General features: G+C 38.9%; 1 protein-coding gene across 5 annotated transcripts in view; it reads right to left on the bottom strand.

Moving 5' to 3' along the window:
* The window catches only part of CCDC141 (coiled-coil domain containing 141), a 206,594-nt gene that overhangs the window by 135,930 nt on the left and 53,568 nt on the right, over positions 1-17,096 (bottom strand). For all 5 annotated transcript variants that reach the window (XM_060152538.1, XM_060152535.1, XM_060152536.1 and 2 more), the window contains exon 5: positions 9,186-9,439. In XM_060152538.1, the coding sequence (XP_060008521.1) occupies positions 9,186-9,439 (254 nt within the window). The remainder of the gene's footprint in view (positions 1-9,185; positions 9,440-17,096) is intronic.

The raw sequence follows: 17,096 nt of genomic DNA, 5'->3' as shown, positions 1-17,096 counted from the left end.
AGAGAGAAAGAGAGAGGGAGAGAGAGGAACATACAGGGCTACTTGGGAGTGAGACCAAAGTCTGACATTTTCATATTATCATCCCAGATCCCAGGTCATGCAGCCTAAGGGAGTTCATACTGAAGCTTTGGCCTAAAGACCTAGTTGTCAGAAAAAATGAGAGCCAGAAACTATCATATTGATAGGATAAATAACTGTTACATTTTACAGGATGTTTTAATCCTTTTAAAGTGTGCCATTTAGTTTGTTTGCTTTTGAGTTGCCCTATAAAAAGCATTAAAATTAATTGGGCCTCTTTGCTTGTCTTTGGGAACCATGAAAATGAGGGCAGAGGAGAGAACGAGTCCCACTCCCTGCCCAGTATGGGGTGGCAGTGGTGTTGAGAAAAGGAAAGCCAACCATCTCCAGCACCAGAGGCAGGGAAGAAAAAGAGCTCAGGATGGTGGAAAGATACACAGGCAGCCCTGGGGCTTAGCAGACAGCTCAAGTAGTAGCTGCTAACTTTGTCACACAATGGAAGGTGCATACAATGGGAGCAGTGAAGAGCCTTTTCCAGGTAGCACACACATCAAACAGCTTTGTCATCAGTCTTATCACTGCTGAGAAGGTAATTTAGTCACAGTGTGTGTCCCCCAACCCTCTTACCAACTTAAGTAACTGTGCCCAATTAAAATGTTGTGAAGCCATCCGTCCAACTGAATGGTATACTGAAGTGAAAAACTAAGCTTAATGAAAATGTAATCAATTACAATAGGTATAAATGAGCTAAAGAAATAGCTAAAGGGTGGAGAAAGGGAGAGGAAAATTGATTTTTAACTTAATCTTACAAATAAAGTTGACCTTTTGAATAAAGTAGGCTGGATACCAAGCCATGAAATGGCATTTATTCCCCCTCCACATAATTTTAGAAAGCTAAGATTATCTAGTGATTTAGAGAATTGGTATGGGATCTGGGTAATATGTAGGATTTTAATGTGCTGGTGATTATCCAGTAAAGCTCAGAAACTAACCATCGAAAGATGTAGTGATATGGTGAACATTTATTGAGCACTTACCATATGCCAAGCCATGCTCTAAGAATATTTACATATATAATCTTGTTTATTTTTATAACAAATTTATAAATAGACACTATTATTATTCCCATTTTACAGAAAAGGAAACTGAGGCACAGAGGCTGAATAACTTGCCCAAAGTCATAACGCAAGTAAATATAGAAGTTGGGATTGATATCCACACCATCTATACCAGAGTCCTCTGTTACTACCTTTGACATGCAGTGTCATTGAAAGTAATGGTAGTAGCAAGCATTCTAATTAGGAGGGGGTTCTATTGCTTTCAAAATCACATTTCTCCTACAAACACTTTAAGATACTTTGTATTTACCCTGGCATAACTTAGAGTGAATTCTAGAGGCAGCCTATGTGCTAAAATGAAATTCTGTGATAAATTTTAATCTATGAGTGGTTGGAAAGTCATGTATATCTGTTACTGGATTGAACTATCAGATACCAGTATCCAATAATAAGATAATTCAACCCTTATTTAAGTCTTATGCCACCCAATGTTAAAAAGCTATATTCACGGGAAGCGGGGGGAAGATAAATTAGGGGTTTGGGATTAACATATACACACTACTATATATAAAACAGGTAAACAAGGACCTACTGTATAGCACAGGGAACTATACTCAATATCTTGTAATAACCTATAATGGAAAAGAAGCTGAAAAAGAATATATATATATAGAGATAGACATACACACATATATATGTGAATACCTTTGCTGTACACTTGAAATGAACAGAACATTGTAAATTAACTATACTTCAATTTAAAAATTAAAGCTAAATTCAAAGAAAGATAAAACTTTGCTATGTTGTAGCCACTAAGCTAGGCACTTTTGTTACCTCATATTAATTTAAGTTGGTCAACCATTCAAGCTCTAAATCCTAGTTAGAGGGTAGCATCATACAAAGGAGAATATACATGCATGTGCACACATCTGTGAGCACACACACACACACACACACACACACACACACACACACACACACAGAGTTTTACAGTTGCCCAGCAGGTACAAGACTGGTGCCCTGAGGCTGTGCTTATACGTGTCATCACTGATATCATTTAAATTACCTATTAACAAAGAATATGATTACATATGGTTACATGATTATGACATACATGGTACTCAAATTATAAAAACTTCCAAATGTGAATTCTATTACCCATTTTTCCTCCCACAAAGATGGGTATCTTGTAAGCATATGTGATCTGGGTAGTAAAAATATTATCTGCCTTTGTGTCTTATTTAATTCTCCTAGATGTCCTTGATACTGTCTTGTAAAAAGAGACCATGAATAACCTAGTTTTAATTTATTTGTTTGTCTCACTTATTCCTGACTGGAGCAATTGAGAAAAATTACATTCATAAATCTTCTTGCCAAGATAATTAATTATGCACGAAATACTCCAAGCTGCTTCTGATTTTCATTAATGAAGCAGATTATCTGCAAAATAAGACGAGGCTGGAGCTGGGAAAAAAGGTCAGCTGCTCATCTTTAAATGTAAAACAAGTGCACTTTTTTACATGTGAAAACAATGATAAAGAGAGGACGTGCTATGATCATGTTTTTCAGGCTATCACATCCCAATTAAGATAGAAAACTATGTGGTCTTCATTTGCCTTTTTTTCTGCAACTGATGTAAATCTTAAGTCGCCATCATTCTGGTCACCTAATTTCTTTTCCAAAGGAGAATTAGCTAAACTACTTAGTTCAAAAGCATTAGGCTATAAGCATTTAGAAACAGAGAAGCACTAAATGCATCTTTTAAATGGCTCTTATGAGAAGATGCATTAGATATTCAGACATCCACATTATTATTCATTAGTAATCTTTGCTCTAATTCTCCGTTTAATTTTCCTTCTTTTTACATGGTTAAAATGATTGACAAGCTGATATTTTATTAATGGAAGGTTTGACAGCTTCTATGTTCCCTTAAAAAGTAGTACAGAACTGACAAAAATATCTTTACCCTCCAATGAAGCATGTGCCTCTGTGGTTCCACAATGTTCTAGGCTTATCAGGTAGATCTTCCAGGAACATGATAATCACAGAACTCAAATTATTAACAGAGTTACACTCAATTTGGTGTCCCTGCTGCTATTCTTCCCCATTGCATCATCAACAAAACTTTAAAATAGAACATTCAGGAAAAACTTGAAAACTTAGGTAAGTTAATTATGCTTGTACCTATCTGGATTTAAAAATATTTCCTTGCTCACATAATTACCAACACAGTAAACATTAATTATTGTTTCTAATATTGAGAAACTGAAGAGACTCTACTTCTTCATCAGTAAGATATTATTTAAATTGTGCTATATTCAAATAGTGACATACTACATGAAAATTATCTATGGTACTTCTGACATAAGACTATGTCTATGACGTATTCAATTTGATATTAGGTAATAAGATAGTATGCATAGGTTAATTCCATTAGTTTTTGTTTGCTTGTTTTGTTTTTTCTTTAATAAATGTGTGTGTGCCTATGACTACGATCATGCTTGGATAAAGGTCTAAAAGGTGGCAGCATGTCAAAGGCTAATCGCAATTATCTGTATGGATAGTAATCTCATCTACAGTTTTAACTCATTAATAAGTGAACATTATTAAGTCACAAGCAGAAAATAATACAACTATATTCTTGTTTTAAATCATTAATTGAGTGCCCATTGAACAGTATGGCTAAGATTATAAAAATGACTTTTATTTGATCACACCTTGTGAATGCAAAATAAATAATGAAATTAGCCTTTAATGCGAGTCTTTATGTGAGCAAAGAAGGGTAGGACTGGGGGGGTATGTAATGGGTTGAGCCTTCACTGTTCTTTTCAGACATGATGATAAAAAATGTTAATACTAATATAGCAGTTTTCATGTGCCAGGTACAGTTCTAAGCACTTGACATATAATAACTCATTTGATGATTCTAACACTATGGTGTAGGTACTATTACATCACATTTTACAGAAAACAACCTCAGGGAGGTTAAATAATTGCTCAGTTACTCAGCTGGCAAATGGTGCAGTCAGGATTTGAACCCAGCAAACAATCTGGCCCCAGGATCTGTGCTCTTACAAGCACACAGAAACAACAGTGACAGTGATTATTTACTCGAGCTGCTGTCACTGGTATTAGCAAAAGAAAGTGTAACATGGGACGTTTTAAAATTAAGAGTCTTAAATTTTATATTTAAGGAAATGACTTATTTATTGACCAATTTTTAACATTTATTTATTTATTTGGTCTCATGGTCTTTTAAAAATTTTTATTGAAATATATTTGATTTATAATGCTGTGTTAGTTTCAGATGTACAGCAAAGTGATTCAGTTACATATATATATATATATTCTTTTTTAGATTCTTTTCCATTACAGGTTATTATGAGATATTGAGTATAGTTCCCTGTTCTATACAGTAGGTCCTTGTTTATCTATTTTATTAGTAGTGTGTATATTTTATTTTATTTTATTTTATTTATTTATTTTTTGTGGTACATGGGCCTCTCACTGTTGTGGCCTCTCCTGTTGCGGAGCACAGGCTCCGGACGCGCAGTCTCAGCAGCCATGGCTCACAGGCCCAGCCACTCCGCGGCATGTGGGATCTTCCCGGACCGGGGCACGAACCCATGTCCCCCACATCGGTAGACGGACTCTCAACCACTGTGCCACCAGGGAAGCCCAGTAGTGTGTATATTTTAATACCAAACTCCTAATTCACCCCTCCTCCCCCACCTTTCCCTTTTGGTAACTGTAAGTTTGTTTTCTGTCTGTGAGTCTATTTCTGTTTTGTAAATAAGTTCATTCGCATCATTTTTTTAGATTCCACATATAAGTGATACCATATGATATTTGTCTTTCTCTGTCTGACTTACTTCACTTAGCATAATAATCTCTAGGTCCATCCACGTTGCTGCAAATGGCATTATTTCATTCTTTTTAAGGCTGAGTAATATTCCATTATGCATACGAACCACGTCTTCTTTATCCATTCATCTGTCGATGGACATTTAGATTGCTTCCATGTCTTGGCTACTGTAAATAGTGCTGCAATGAACACTGGGGTGCATGTATCTTTTTGAATCATAGTTTTCTCCCGATATATGCCCAGGAATGGGATTGCTGGATCATATGGTATCTCTGTTTTTAGTTTTTTAAGGAAGCTCTACACTGTTCTCCATAGTGGCTGCACCAATTTACATTCTTAGCAACAGTGTAGGAGGGTTCCTTTTTTCCACACCCTCTCCAGCATTTATTATTTATAGACTTTTTGATGATGGCCGTTCTGACCGGTATGAGGTGATACCTCATTTGTAGTCTTGATTTGCATTTCTCTAATAATTAATGATGCTGAGCATCTTTTCATGTGCCTGTTGGCCATCTGTATGTCTTCTTTGGAGAAATGTCTATTTAGATCTTCTGCCCATTTTTTGATGGAGTTGTTTGTTTTTTTGATATCGAGCAATACGAGCTGTTTGTATATTTCTGAAATTGACCAATTTTATTTAAAATAATATTTATCCTTAAGATTATTACTAAATTGATTTTGGTTCTAGACTATTAGGAGTAGAGTCTAAGTGAAAGCCTGGTTCTTTTAACCACAACTGTGCATCTTAAAGCCTTACTATACCTATGGCAGCCTCCAAAAACTAAACAGTATTAAGAAACTTAGACACGTATAACAACAGTAACGCTAAACTCAGGGGAAAGAATAGGAACCGAATGAGAAAGAATTCGTAAGTTGTAAGGTTTAACCAAGCAGAGGGAGGACAAGGAAACTAATATTTATTAAGCATCTTTTAAAATGGTAGGCATTGTACTACATGTTTTACACATGTTATTTCATTTAATCCTTAGAACAACTCTGTGAATTGTTATTATTTCCAATTTAAAGATGAGACTTATTAAAATAACAATGAGGTACCACAATGCACCTATCAGAGTGGCCAAAGTCCAAGACACTGATAACACCAAGTGCTGACAAGGATGTGGAGCAACAGAAACTCTCTTTTAAAAGTGGTACAGCCACTTTGGAAGGCCATTTGGCTGTTTCTTATAAATATACTCTTAGCATATATCATCCAGCAACTGTGTTCCTTGGTATTTACCCAAATGAATTAAAAATTTATGTCCACATAAAAACTTGCACATGGATGCTCATAACAGCTTTATTCATAATTGCCAAAACTTGGAAGCAACCAAGACGTCTTTCAGTAGGTGACTGGATAAATAAACTGTGGTCCATCCAGACAATGGAATATTATTCAGCACTAAAAAGAAATGGTTATCAAGCCATGAAAAAACATGGAGGAATCTTAAATGCATATTAATAAGCAAAAGAAGACAATCTGAAAAGGTTACATACTGTACAATTTCAGTTATATGACATTCTGGAAAAGGCAAAACTATGGAAACAGTAAAAAGATCAGTTGTTGCCAAGAATTAGGCAGGGAGGGATGAAAAGGGGAACAGAGGATATGTAGGGCAGTAGAATTATCTGTATACTGCATGGTGGATACATGTCATTACACATTCTTTCAAACCTATAGAATGCACTGCACCAAGAGTGAACCCTAGTGTAAACTATGGATTTGGGGTGATAATGATATGTCAATGCAGGTTCATCAATTGTAACAAATGTCCCACTCTGATGGGGAATGCTGATAATGGGAGAGGCTGTGCACGTGTGGGAACAGAGGGTACTATGTACTTTCCACTCAATTTCTCTGTGAATCTAAAACTGCTCTAAAAAATAAATTCTATTTTTAAAAAGTGCACACACTTTCACCAAAACATGAGACCCCATAAGTTAGAAAACTCACCAAGTCAAAAACCTTCTGTAATACCTTACTTTAGTTATTATCAAATCATCTTTCTGATTCTAGGATTGGCAAGGTATCTAGATCTCCCTCAAGTATATGACTGGATTAGATAGTTCATTTTGAATCTTCATGTGATTTTTTTTTTTTTTTTTACTGCAGAGGATAAGTGGATAAGTATTGCCACAGTCTTGAAGCAGAATGGCAAAATTACTACCTTAAAAATAAATAAATAAAACTTACTGTAGCTGCTTTTTCAATCTTGGGAAATTGTCCTGTGTTTGGGAAGCCTCTTTGCAGATAGAATGTCTCTGAATAAGAGAGGTTGTGGTTTAAAAGGGATAAACTACTCTGTATGATAAAGTGAGAGGAGTTTTTAGTGTATTCTTGGAAGCACTAGAGGCAGGGGTTGGGGGTTATGAATTCAATAGAAAGAAATAAGAGGAAGGTTCTTTTTAAGGGGACAGCAGCTCTGGGAACATGGTGTCAGGTCAGGATTAGGGGAGAGAGAAAAGGACAAAGAGAGAGAAAGGAAGAGAGGGAGAGAGTGCCATATGATATGGAGGACAAGGAACTTTGGAAACAGTTGTCTGATAAACAACTGTAAGTTTATTCTTGTCCTGAGCATTAGTTCTCCTTTGTTATGCCAGAATCATCAGTTAAAGACTATTGCATTGGATAAGAGCATTCTGGGTAATGAGCATATGAAGGTGGGGTGGGGGAAGAACTAAATTGGGGAGGCGCTATGGCTTGGCAGGCAAAGCACAGAAGAAGCAGGATAGTGAATGATAGCAGTCAAGACAAAAGGGCTGAAGGTGGAGGGGGGTTGGAAAGTATATAGTGTCTTAAAGGAGGAGATGACAAAATGCAAGCCGACTGTATGTCTGGAGGTGTCTGCATTTGGGTGTCTGCTCTATGTCACCTCCTCAGACAGGCCTTCTCTGATTCCTTCTCTGATTAAAAGTAGACCAACACAATCAAAATTCACTGCCCTAGTTGATCTTCTTTACGGCACTTGTCATTGTTCATTTGTTTATCATAGGCCTTTCTCATCACACTAAAACAGTGGTTCACATCTGGGGGTAATTTGCCCCCCAGGGGACAGTCAGCAATGTCTGGAGACCTTTTTTGGTTGTCACAACTAGAGTAAGTTCTACTGGCATGTGGTGGGTAGAGGCCCTGAATGTTGCTCAACACCCTAGAGTGCCCAGGACAGCCTCCCCAAAGGAGTTACCTAGCACTGGCTATCAATAGAGCTGAGGATGAGAAAATGCACTAGAAGGAAAATTCCTGGAGGAAAAGGACTTTATCTTGTGTGTTATGTATCCCTAGTACTTATAATAGGATCTGGGTACATAGTAGGTACTCAATAAGTATAAGTTGAAAGGTTAATCATTTAAATCCTCATTTTTCCAGCTTGAAAGAACCAGTTTCTCCTGGACTCTTATTTGCTACCAGCTGTATGTCTATCTCTCCAGATCGGATCAGAGCAATAATATAAAATATATGAAGAGACCCCTTTCCTATGCATCCAGACCAGGAGATGTCCTTCCACATCATTTCTCTCTGAAAATTCCCTCCAGTTAATCTGTACAGATTAAAGCATGGGCTTGGGGCAGTTATAAATATAGCCATAAATATCCTACCTATTTGAGTTGGGGGTTTGCAAAGAGAGTTCTATCCACGCTTACTCTCAAGTGATTGGGACACAAGGAACGCACAGCAAGCACATTGACAACTGACCAGAGCTGGGCCTGCAGTCTGAGTAATGAGCTCTAACAAGCCTGCAAACTCATCAACCTCCCACCCCAAAGTCCTCTAACCACTGAGCATCCAGACATAGGCCAAGGTCATATTTCTTCATTGGTGCCAGGCTACTCTTCTAAGAACATTATCTCTATTTCGGGCTGACAGACTTTTTCACTGGCATTAGCAGCATCATGCCTCCCCAACATTCAAGAAAATTGCAATGAACTTTTCAGAATTTCAAAGAAATGTAACTAAAGGTAGTGACCTGGACAGAAGCACGAAAGAGAATCCAACAGTAGAACCCAGTCATTTTCAAAACTGCTAGGGGGTATTCTCCCATTTAAAAAAATCAGTATTATAATGAGAAGAAATAAAATCTTTGTTTTTATATTACTTGCTTGGGAAAACAACTTGGTAGTCTGAATCAAAGACCAAAAGATTTGACCATGATGACTGAAAAGCTGCCCCAGGAAATGGCTCATCCACATAACAAGCAAACTTCATTAGACAAGGTCAGGGCACCATCAGTGCCCCTTTGTGTTACCTGACTTTCTTGTTGGTCCCACTGACATATCTGCAGAACCTGACTCAATTCCTGCTGCTGTTGCTTCAGGTACTTGTCTAATTGCCGTCTCCTGTCTTGGAGAAGTTCAAGAAGACTGTCAATCTTCAGGCAGCTGTTTTGAGCTCCCTGAATCATCTCGGGATTCACAATAGGTCCATCACACTTGATTTTTTCTATGAAGTCAGTGAGTTGTTGACTTTTGTTTAAAAGGGCTAGAGATCGTTCTAAGAGTTCTAGAAGAAAATTAGAAAAAAGAATAGTGATATGAGCAAGTTTTTATATAGTAATATTTGGATTCATCATATAATTTAAAATATATGTAACCTTCTATTAAAAATAAGCAATTCAAATGTGTAAACATAAAATGCCTCTAATACAACTGGTCAAATACCTTGGCCTAACTGCTATGGCGCTAACTGCCAAACGGTAGGATGCCGAAGTTCAGTGATGGCATAAATCAGTACAGGGGAGTGGAAAGACTGAGATTTGGGCACTGGTTCAGTTGGTTTTTAGTGGTGATATGCTGGTTAAGGTGCCTACTCTCCTTGTAGCGCTCTACATCCTGAGGTGATTGGACTAGATCTGAGGTTTAAAGGCTAATGCCTGCAGTAACCAAACAAAAGCTCAGTGAATACGCGGGCCAGGTACCCAGACGTCAGGGACTATGACAAAGTGGAAAATACATGCCCAGTCTCACAGGATCTGCTGTCACCCAGTGCTGACCAACTGTGGACATGAGGGAATACAGGGTCAGTGTTGATGGGGCTTCCAATTTTTAAAGAATTATAAACACGGATTTTTATGTGAAAGCTTCTGATTTTTAACTGTTGTGTAATTGGTATTTTTTAAATTAAAAAATACTGAAGGATCAACAAAACATGGCTCTCTGGCAAATGGGCCACTGGTTTGCGCTCTCTGGAGTAGACAGCATTATTGGTGTGGGCAACATCTGGTAGAAACGGGAGCTTAAGCCTGAAAACTGAAGGACTACCAAGGGAGAGAGTATAGATGGGGGAGTTGAGAGTAGCACTTTGAGGGTCCCCAACCTCACTTGGGGATCCATTGGAAGAGCCCTTGGGAAACTACCCATTCCCCACAAGCCAGAAAACGTCATCTGTTTCCTGGATTTGTGCAGTCACCTCTTAACTGCATCTCCTCTCCAATCCATTTCATCCATTCTCCATATATTAGAAAGATCATTTCTAAACACACACTCTCTCTCTCTCCCTCTCTCTCTCTCTCTCTCTCAAACACACACACACACACACACCCCAATGGCTTCCCAGTGTCTTAGAATTAAGGACAGACCCCTTAACATGATTTCAGTTCTGGCATGGTCTGGTCCCTATTTTCCCTTTCAGATTGTCTCAATCTCTTTAACTCTATCCATATCTTCTTTAAATACCTCACACATGGTATACTCCTTGTTGCCCCAGAACTTTTTACTACATTCTCTGCCAGGGATACCATTCTCCTCAACACATTCCTTCTCCACCTTTATTCTACTCATACTTCAGGTCTTAGTCAATTGTCAATTCCTCAAAGGACAAACCAGACTGGACCAAATCCTCCTATTAAGTGTTCTCATAGCCGGATGTTCCTCTCATTCACAGCTGTTATCACAGCTATAGTTCTACATTTATGCATTGGGTTAGCTGACTAAAATCTGTCTTTGCCACTAGGCTCCAATGCACATATGAGGACAGGGACGGTGACAGTATCCTCAGCATTAGCATAGTGACTGGCACAGGGGAGGTATTCGATAATTTTGTATAATGCTAGAATGAAATCAAATGTATTAAAAGAGGGGGAAGAATTAGAGCTATAGGTGCTAGAGATCAGCAGTCTTCCAGAGATGTGAAAAAAGAGATGTTGGGAAGACTTGGGGTTTTGTGACAGGTAAGTGATAGAAACAGAAGCCAAGTCACCAGGTTGAGAAGTGGGAAGGCAGTGATGAAGTGAAATCAACAGGAAAGGACAATCTTTGAGACATTTGTTGTTAGAAGAAAAAAAAAGGATAGACTATCAGCAGGGTTGAATACACTGCTTTTTATTTTTAGATGGGAGAACTATGAAGAACACCCAGAAAATATAAGTATGTCACACTATTAGAAATGGACTTATCAGTGCTAAAAGCCATGCATTCTGGTTAGTAGCTCAGTGTTCTTCCCACTGCGCTGTGGCACTCTTTAGCATTCTAGCATCTGACAGCTAAACAACACAGCAATGACTGTGGTATTTGGGTCGATTGTCTCTTTAAACTGACACCTTTTTTTGAGAGATGAAGAGAGACTGAGATAAGGGAAGATGCTGTAAAGAGATATTTTGAGATAAAAAGGAAAGAATTTCAAATCGTTTATGCCGTATGACCTAGATCTGTCCAATAAAGTATTAGATGGTGCTATCTGCTCAGAGTAAGAAAGGTGTGATTAGGTGCACTGGGCAATTTGATTGAGGATTAATAATACAAAAAACCAAACAACAAAAACAACCATATTCTTGGAAGCAGGACAGGGAATGGGATAAGTCAAGCAGAAGAAGAAAAGTCAGGGAGAGCATTCAAATTAAAGTAAATCTCTTAAAAGGAGAAGTGGAAACAAACATGAACAAGATGAGAGGGACAAAGGCAGACAAAACCTATCTGTCCAGAAAAAATTCTTACGTGCAAGGGAAAGAAATAACTTGAAAATGAGGTGAAAACAAGTTATAGAAGTCCTTGGCTATCAAACTGAAGAGTTTTGATTTGTAGAGTCTTAATGTAATCATCAGTATAATTGATTCTCCATATGTAGGTATACATATTTCCTTACATTCAAGAATTTGTTATGATATTGTGAACAGTTACATACATACACACACACACACACGTGTGCGCGCACACACACACACACACACAGGAAGTATGGGCAGGTGGCGGGGTTTCCACGTAGTACTTCTTTTCTTCCTTTCATTAACTAGCTCTTTCACAACAGACTTTTCAAATGAAAGAGGGAAGCACAGCTTTCCATGCTCAGGGTATTGCAGACTGACAATGGGTCAGGCCAACCTGTTCTAGTCCCCACAAAATACATATAATTAGCGAAAATTTCCATTCGCAATCTTTTTCTGGTTTTCTGTTTCAACTTTTGCCAAAATGGTATAACCACCACCATGGTACCACCAGGCATGCAGCCTCCTGAGCCCAAGTTAACGTGTACAAATGCACCCAGCCTATGGTCAGTCTGTTACCTGTTACTACAGTGGTGCTTAAAGTGGATCAATTGTTCTCTAAGTTTCCTCTGTCAGCTTCTTACATCTTACCATTTTTTTTCACTGTTTATGCTTTCCTAGCTATTTATTCCATCAGTTGATCATACAAAGTGATGTATTTTTCCTCAAGGGTAAACTACCTAGATATATCATGAACTTCAAGAAATACAAAATCTCTACAGTGCATTTATTTTAATGATTGTATTGTTCTCTATATACAAGCCCCGCTTATGACATAATACCTTGTGATGTAAGGCTAGTAGACAGTCAATAAATTTTTGTTGTTTAACTGTTTTAATTGTAATTATATCTAAAAAAATATTAAATTATACTTTATATTAATAACTTTACAGTTTGTCATCAATATTAAGTATAAATAACTAACTTAAGATGGATAAATGAGAGATATACACAAGTCAAAGTGAATTTATAGCTTGCTAACCTTTCCAAATGAGTATTTTCTAAAAAGCATCAAGGTCACATTCTGACACTGGGAACATGGGTGACATTTCTTCCAAATACATTTTTAAATACTCCAAATATTACTCAATGAGATGGTATTTCTTAAACTCATTAATGGGTATTTTAAAATATACACAAACATAGAGAAAATAGTATAACAGACCCCAAAGTACCTATATCTCAGCTGCATTTAAAATATACATAGAACATCTAAGAAAAAGGAAGTAATAATATGATTATTCCTGTGAGGAAGCTTCTTAGGCGCTATGTTCATTTTAAAAAGGCCATTGGGGGCTTCCCTGGTGGCGCAGTGGTTGAGAGTCCGCCTGCTGATGCAGGGGACATGGGTTCGTGCCCCGGTCCAGGAAGATCCCACATGCCGCGGAGCGGCTGGGCCCATGGGCCATGGCCGCTGAGCCTGCGCATCCGGAGACTGTGCTCCGCAACGGGAGAGGCCACAACAGTGAGAGGCCCATGTACCACAAAAAAAAAAAAAAGAAGGCCATTGGAAAACTGGAGGTGCAATTGTGATTCTTCAGGGTTTATAACCAATTTTCTCCTCCTTAATGTCCCTGTAGTACCTTGTTTATTGCTCATTTTGCATCTGCTACTGAGTCTTAAATTGGGATTATATACAAATAACACTCAATAAACATACTTTGAGTTGGATGTTATTCTAAACCTTGGAGATTAAGAGATGTAATAATCCCAGTCCTCCAGAGTCTCATAATCTGGTGATGAAGAACAGGGAAATAAATTATTACTACACACTGTGCCGGGTGGTGTAACAGAGGGACCCACAGAAAGAACAGAGAGAATTCACCAATAAATGTATACATGCCCCATCAAATTGTAGGCTTCCTGAGGACAAGGGCATGTACTCTTTCAACACACATGACTCTGGTTTTCTCACCTGGCACGGGTTCAGAAAATACTGTTTAATTATGTGTTGTTGAATTGAAAGCAAGCAGTCTGATAAGTAGTCTGGAAACTATGTTTGCTGGGAAACACTTTAACTAACTAGGCATGTTCCACCCAAAGGAGAGAAGACTAGAGAGGACACGTTAGAGGACACGTCAACTATTTCAAGGATTGTCGCATAGTGGAGGGAATGAACGTATTCTGTAACTTTCCAGAAGGTAAAACCTTCAACCCATTCACCCTGGTTCTGATCTCTGAAATGCTACAGAATAAGTCTCTGACATGCAACATAGCCTTAGCATTGCTGAAGAAGAAAAAAGTATAGATTTTGACATAAATTGAAATACCATGAATATTAGGGATAAGTTTGATTATAGTTTTTCCAGTCATGTTATTAACCTTCATTATCCTAACATTCACATTTTGTGCTACTCACTGATCAACATCTCACTTATCATAATTGCTAGCTGTAGTTATAGCTATAATTTATTTCCTTACATTTAAAGATAATAGATATTGCTGTGATATGAATGTCTGTCCCCCTAAAATTCATATGTTGAAATCCTAATGCTCAATGTGATGACATTAGGAGGTGGGGCCTTTGGGAGGTGACTAGGTCATGAGGATGAAGTCCTTGTGAATGGGATTAGTGTTCTTATAAAAGAGACCTCACAGAGCTCCCTAATCCCTTCTGCCATGTGAGGACACAATGAGAAGTCTGCAACCCAGAAGAGGGCCCTCACCGGACCATACTGCACCCTGACCTCAGACATCCAGCCTCCAGAACGGGGAGGAATAAAATTCTGTTGTTGACAAGTCACCTAATCTGTGGTATTTTGTTAGAGCATCCTAAATGAACCAAGACAGAAATGACATCCTTAACTGAAAATCAGAGTTTTGCTCCTGAATATGTATTTCAAATCAGGTAATCTTAATCATATTCCACTGAATTAGTTGATTAATAAATTTCACCAACTCCCATATTATGAAAACAAAGCCCTTGAAGCTACCCTTTACCCTTGGGCATATGAATTGGGAGCCAAATATCCTGACTAGAGTCTCCTGCAATCCCTGTGCTTCACGTATCACACAGAGGGACACAAAAGCGTCATGATAAACATGCCACCAGGATGGAAGAATATTTTGTCATCACAAAAATAAACTATGCTTCCTGTCTTTGGCTAGCACTGTTATCCATCTTTCTAGATTAAGAGGAGGCCCCGTGGACACCCCTGAAAGGCAGGGCATTGGTCCCACCATCAGCTGGATGCCAGGGCCCTGTAGCCTAAGCCCTCCAAACAAAGCAGCATGTGCCCCATGAAAACCGGCTCACTGAGTCACAGATCCTAGTAATTGAAGGAACCAACATTAACAACAGCATTTAAGCATTCCCGGCTTCTAGCTGCATCCCCAAATATTTATGGAAAAGTCCCTACTTCCACAACCTCCCCCTCCAGTCCCTCCGGAAAATGCTTTCATTTGACTGCCTCAGTAGTGAACCTCTTCATCAGAAGCATCAGTCACTGTCAGGTTTCTGGAGGTGAAATTGCTTTGTGATGATCTTGTTGGTGGCATGAAGATTGAATTGAGGCCACAGAACCCATCTCAGTGGCCTGGACTCAAGTCACTTTCCAGTCTCCTAAGAGGAATTTCACGTGCTTCTGTTTACCCACTTTGGGCACAGCTAGATTGCTGTCGCTGTATAAAAATGGGCAGGCCGTTGCTCTAATGCTGATACTTTTTTTTTTTTTGCTGTACGCGGGCCTCTCACTGTTGTGGCCTCTCCCGTTGCGGAGCACAGGCTCCAGATGCGTAGGCTCAGCGGCCATGGCTCACGGGCCCAGCTGCTCCGCGGCATGTGGGATCTTCCCGGACCGGGGCACGAACCCGTGTCCCCTGCATCGGCAGGCGGACTCTCAACCACTGCGCCACCAGGGAAGCCCCATAATGCTGATACTTTTGATGCTGTTTATAACCCCTGTTAGTGACAGGTCCTACAGAACAGTAATCTGTTAAAATTATAGGTATATATGTAGTCAGATCTCAAAAAATTTACACAGGAAAGATTGAGTCCTTTAATCTTTGAGTTTTAGAAAAATAATGATCTACTATCTAGGGTCCTTTGGAGGGTGATATAAACACAATCTGTCTGTGGCTTTAAAAATACCTTTTGTCCCTGTCTAGCACGACCAGGTTTGTGAAGCTAGAAGGTGAGTTAGAACTAAGACAAATGAATTCAGGAAGCCATCCACTTGTACTCAGTAATAATTGGAAGAACCCATTAGGAAGAAAAGAAGTGACTGTTCCTATCTATTTATCTAATCTGCTTTCACGGAAAAAGATTACATTAAACAGGTGTTCTTCTACAAATGCCTTTCTTACTACAGCCCTGGTCCAGCCCAAATTCTGGTGGAAAAGGCCTAGCATACAAATTGTTGGTTAACAACTAGACAATCTTTACAGTTGTTTTGGGGGGAGCTGAAAATAATTTTATATAGTGTTTTATTAGATTTTTATCTGGAAAAAGTTCACTAATCCCTTTTTTTTAAAGTCCAATAGTGAAGGAAAATTTCCTTATTCAGAGCTGTTATTGAAAGGGTGACTTTCATTTCCTGACCCTTAGAAGAAACAGTCACTGAATTCAACCATTTATTCAATCAAGAAGTATTTCATGAGGGGCTTCCGTGGTGGCGCAGTGGTTAAAAATCTGCCTGCCAATGCAAGGGACATGGGTTTGAACCCTGGTCTGGGAAGACCCCACATGCCGCGCAGCAACTAAGCCCATGCACCACAACTACTGAGCCTGTGCTCTAGAGCCCACGAGCCACACTACTGATCCCACATGCCACAACTACTGAAGCCCACACGCCTAGAGCCCGTGCTCTGCAACAAGAGAAGCCACCGCAATGAGAAGCCCGCACAACGCAACGAAGAGTAGCCCCTGCTCGCCGCAACTAGAGAAAGCCCGCGTGCAGCAATAAAGACCCAACACAGCCAAAAAAATAAACAAATAAAATTAATTAATTAAAACTTTATAAAAAAAGGAAATATTTCACGAGGATCCACCAAGTGCCGAGACCTCGCTAGATGCTGAGGATATGTAAGGATGAGCGAGGTGGAAATGGCTCCTCCTCAGGAACTAAGATCTAGCAGACTGCATAACTGAACCTCCCAGAGGCTCTTCCTCTACCGCCCCTTAGAATCATTTACAACCAGTTCTTTCTTGCAGAATATGACCAGAAATAGGCTTTGTTTAAC

The sequence above is a fragment of the Lagenorhynchus albirostris genome, chromosome 6, assembly GCF_949774975.1.
Source record: "Lagenorhynchus albirostris chromosome 6, mLagAlb1.1, whole genome shotgun sequence".
Lineage (NCBI taxonomy): Eukaryota > Metazoa > Chordata > Mammalia > Artiodactyla > Delphinidae > Lagenorhynchus > Lagenorhynchus albirostris.
Note: the sequence above shows the minus strand (reverse complement) of the source record. Positions and strands in the feature narration are given on the sequence as shown.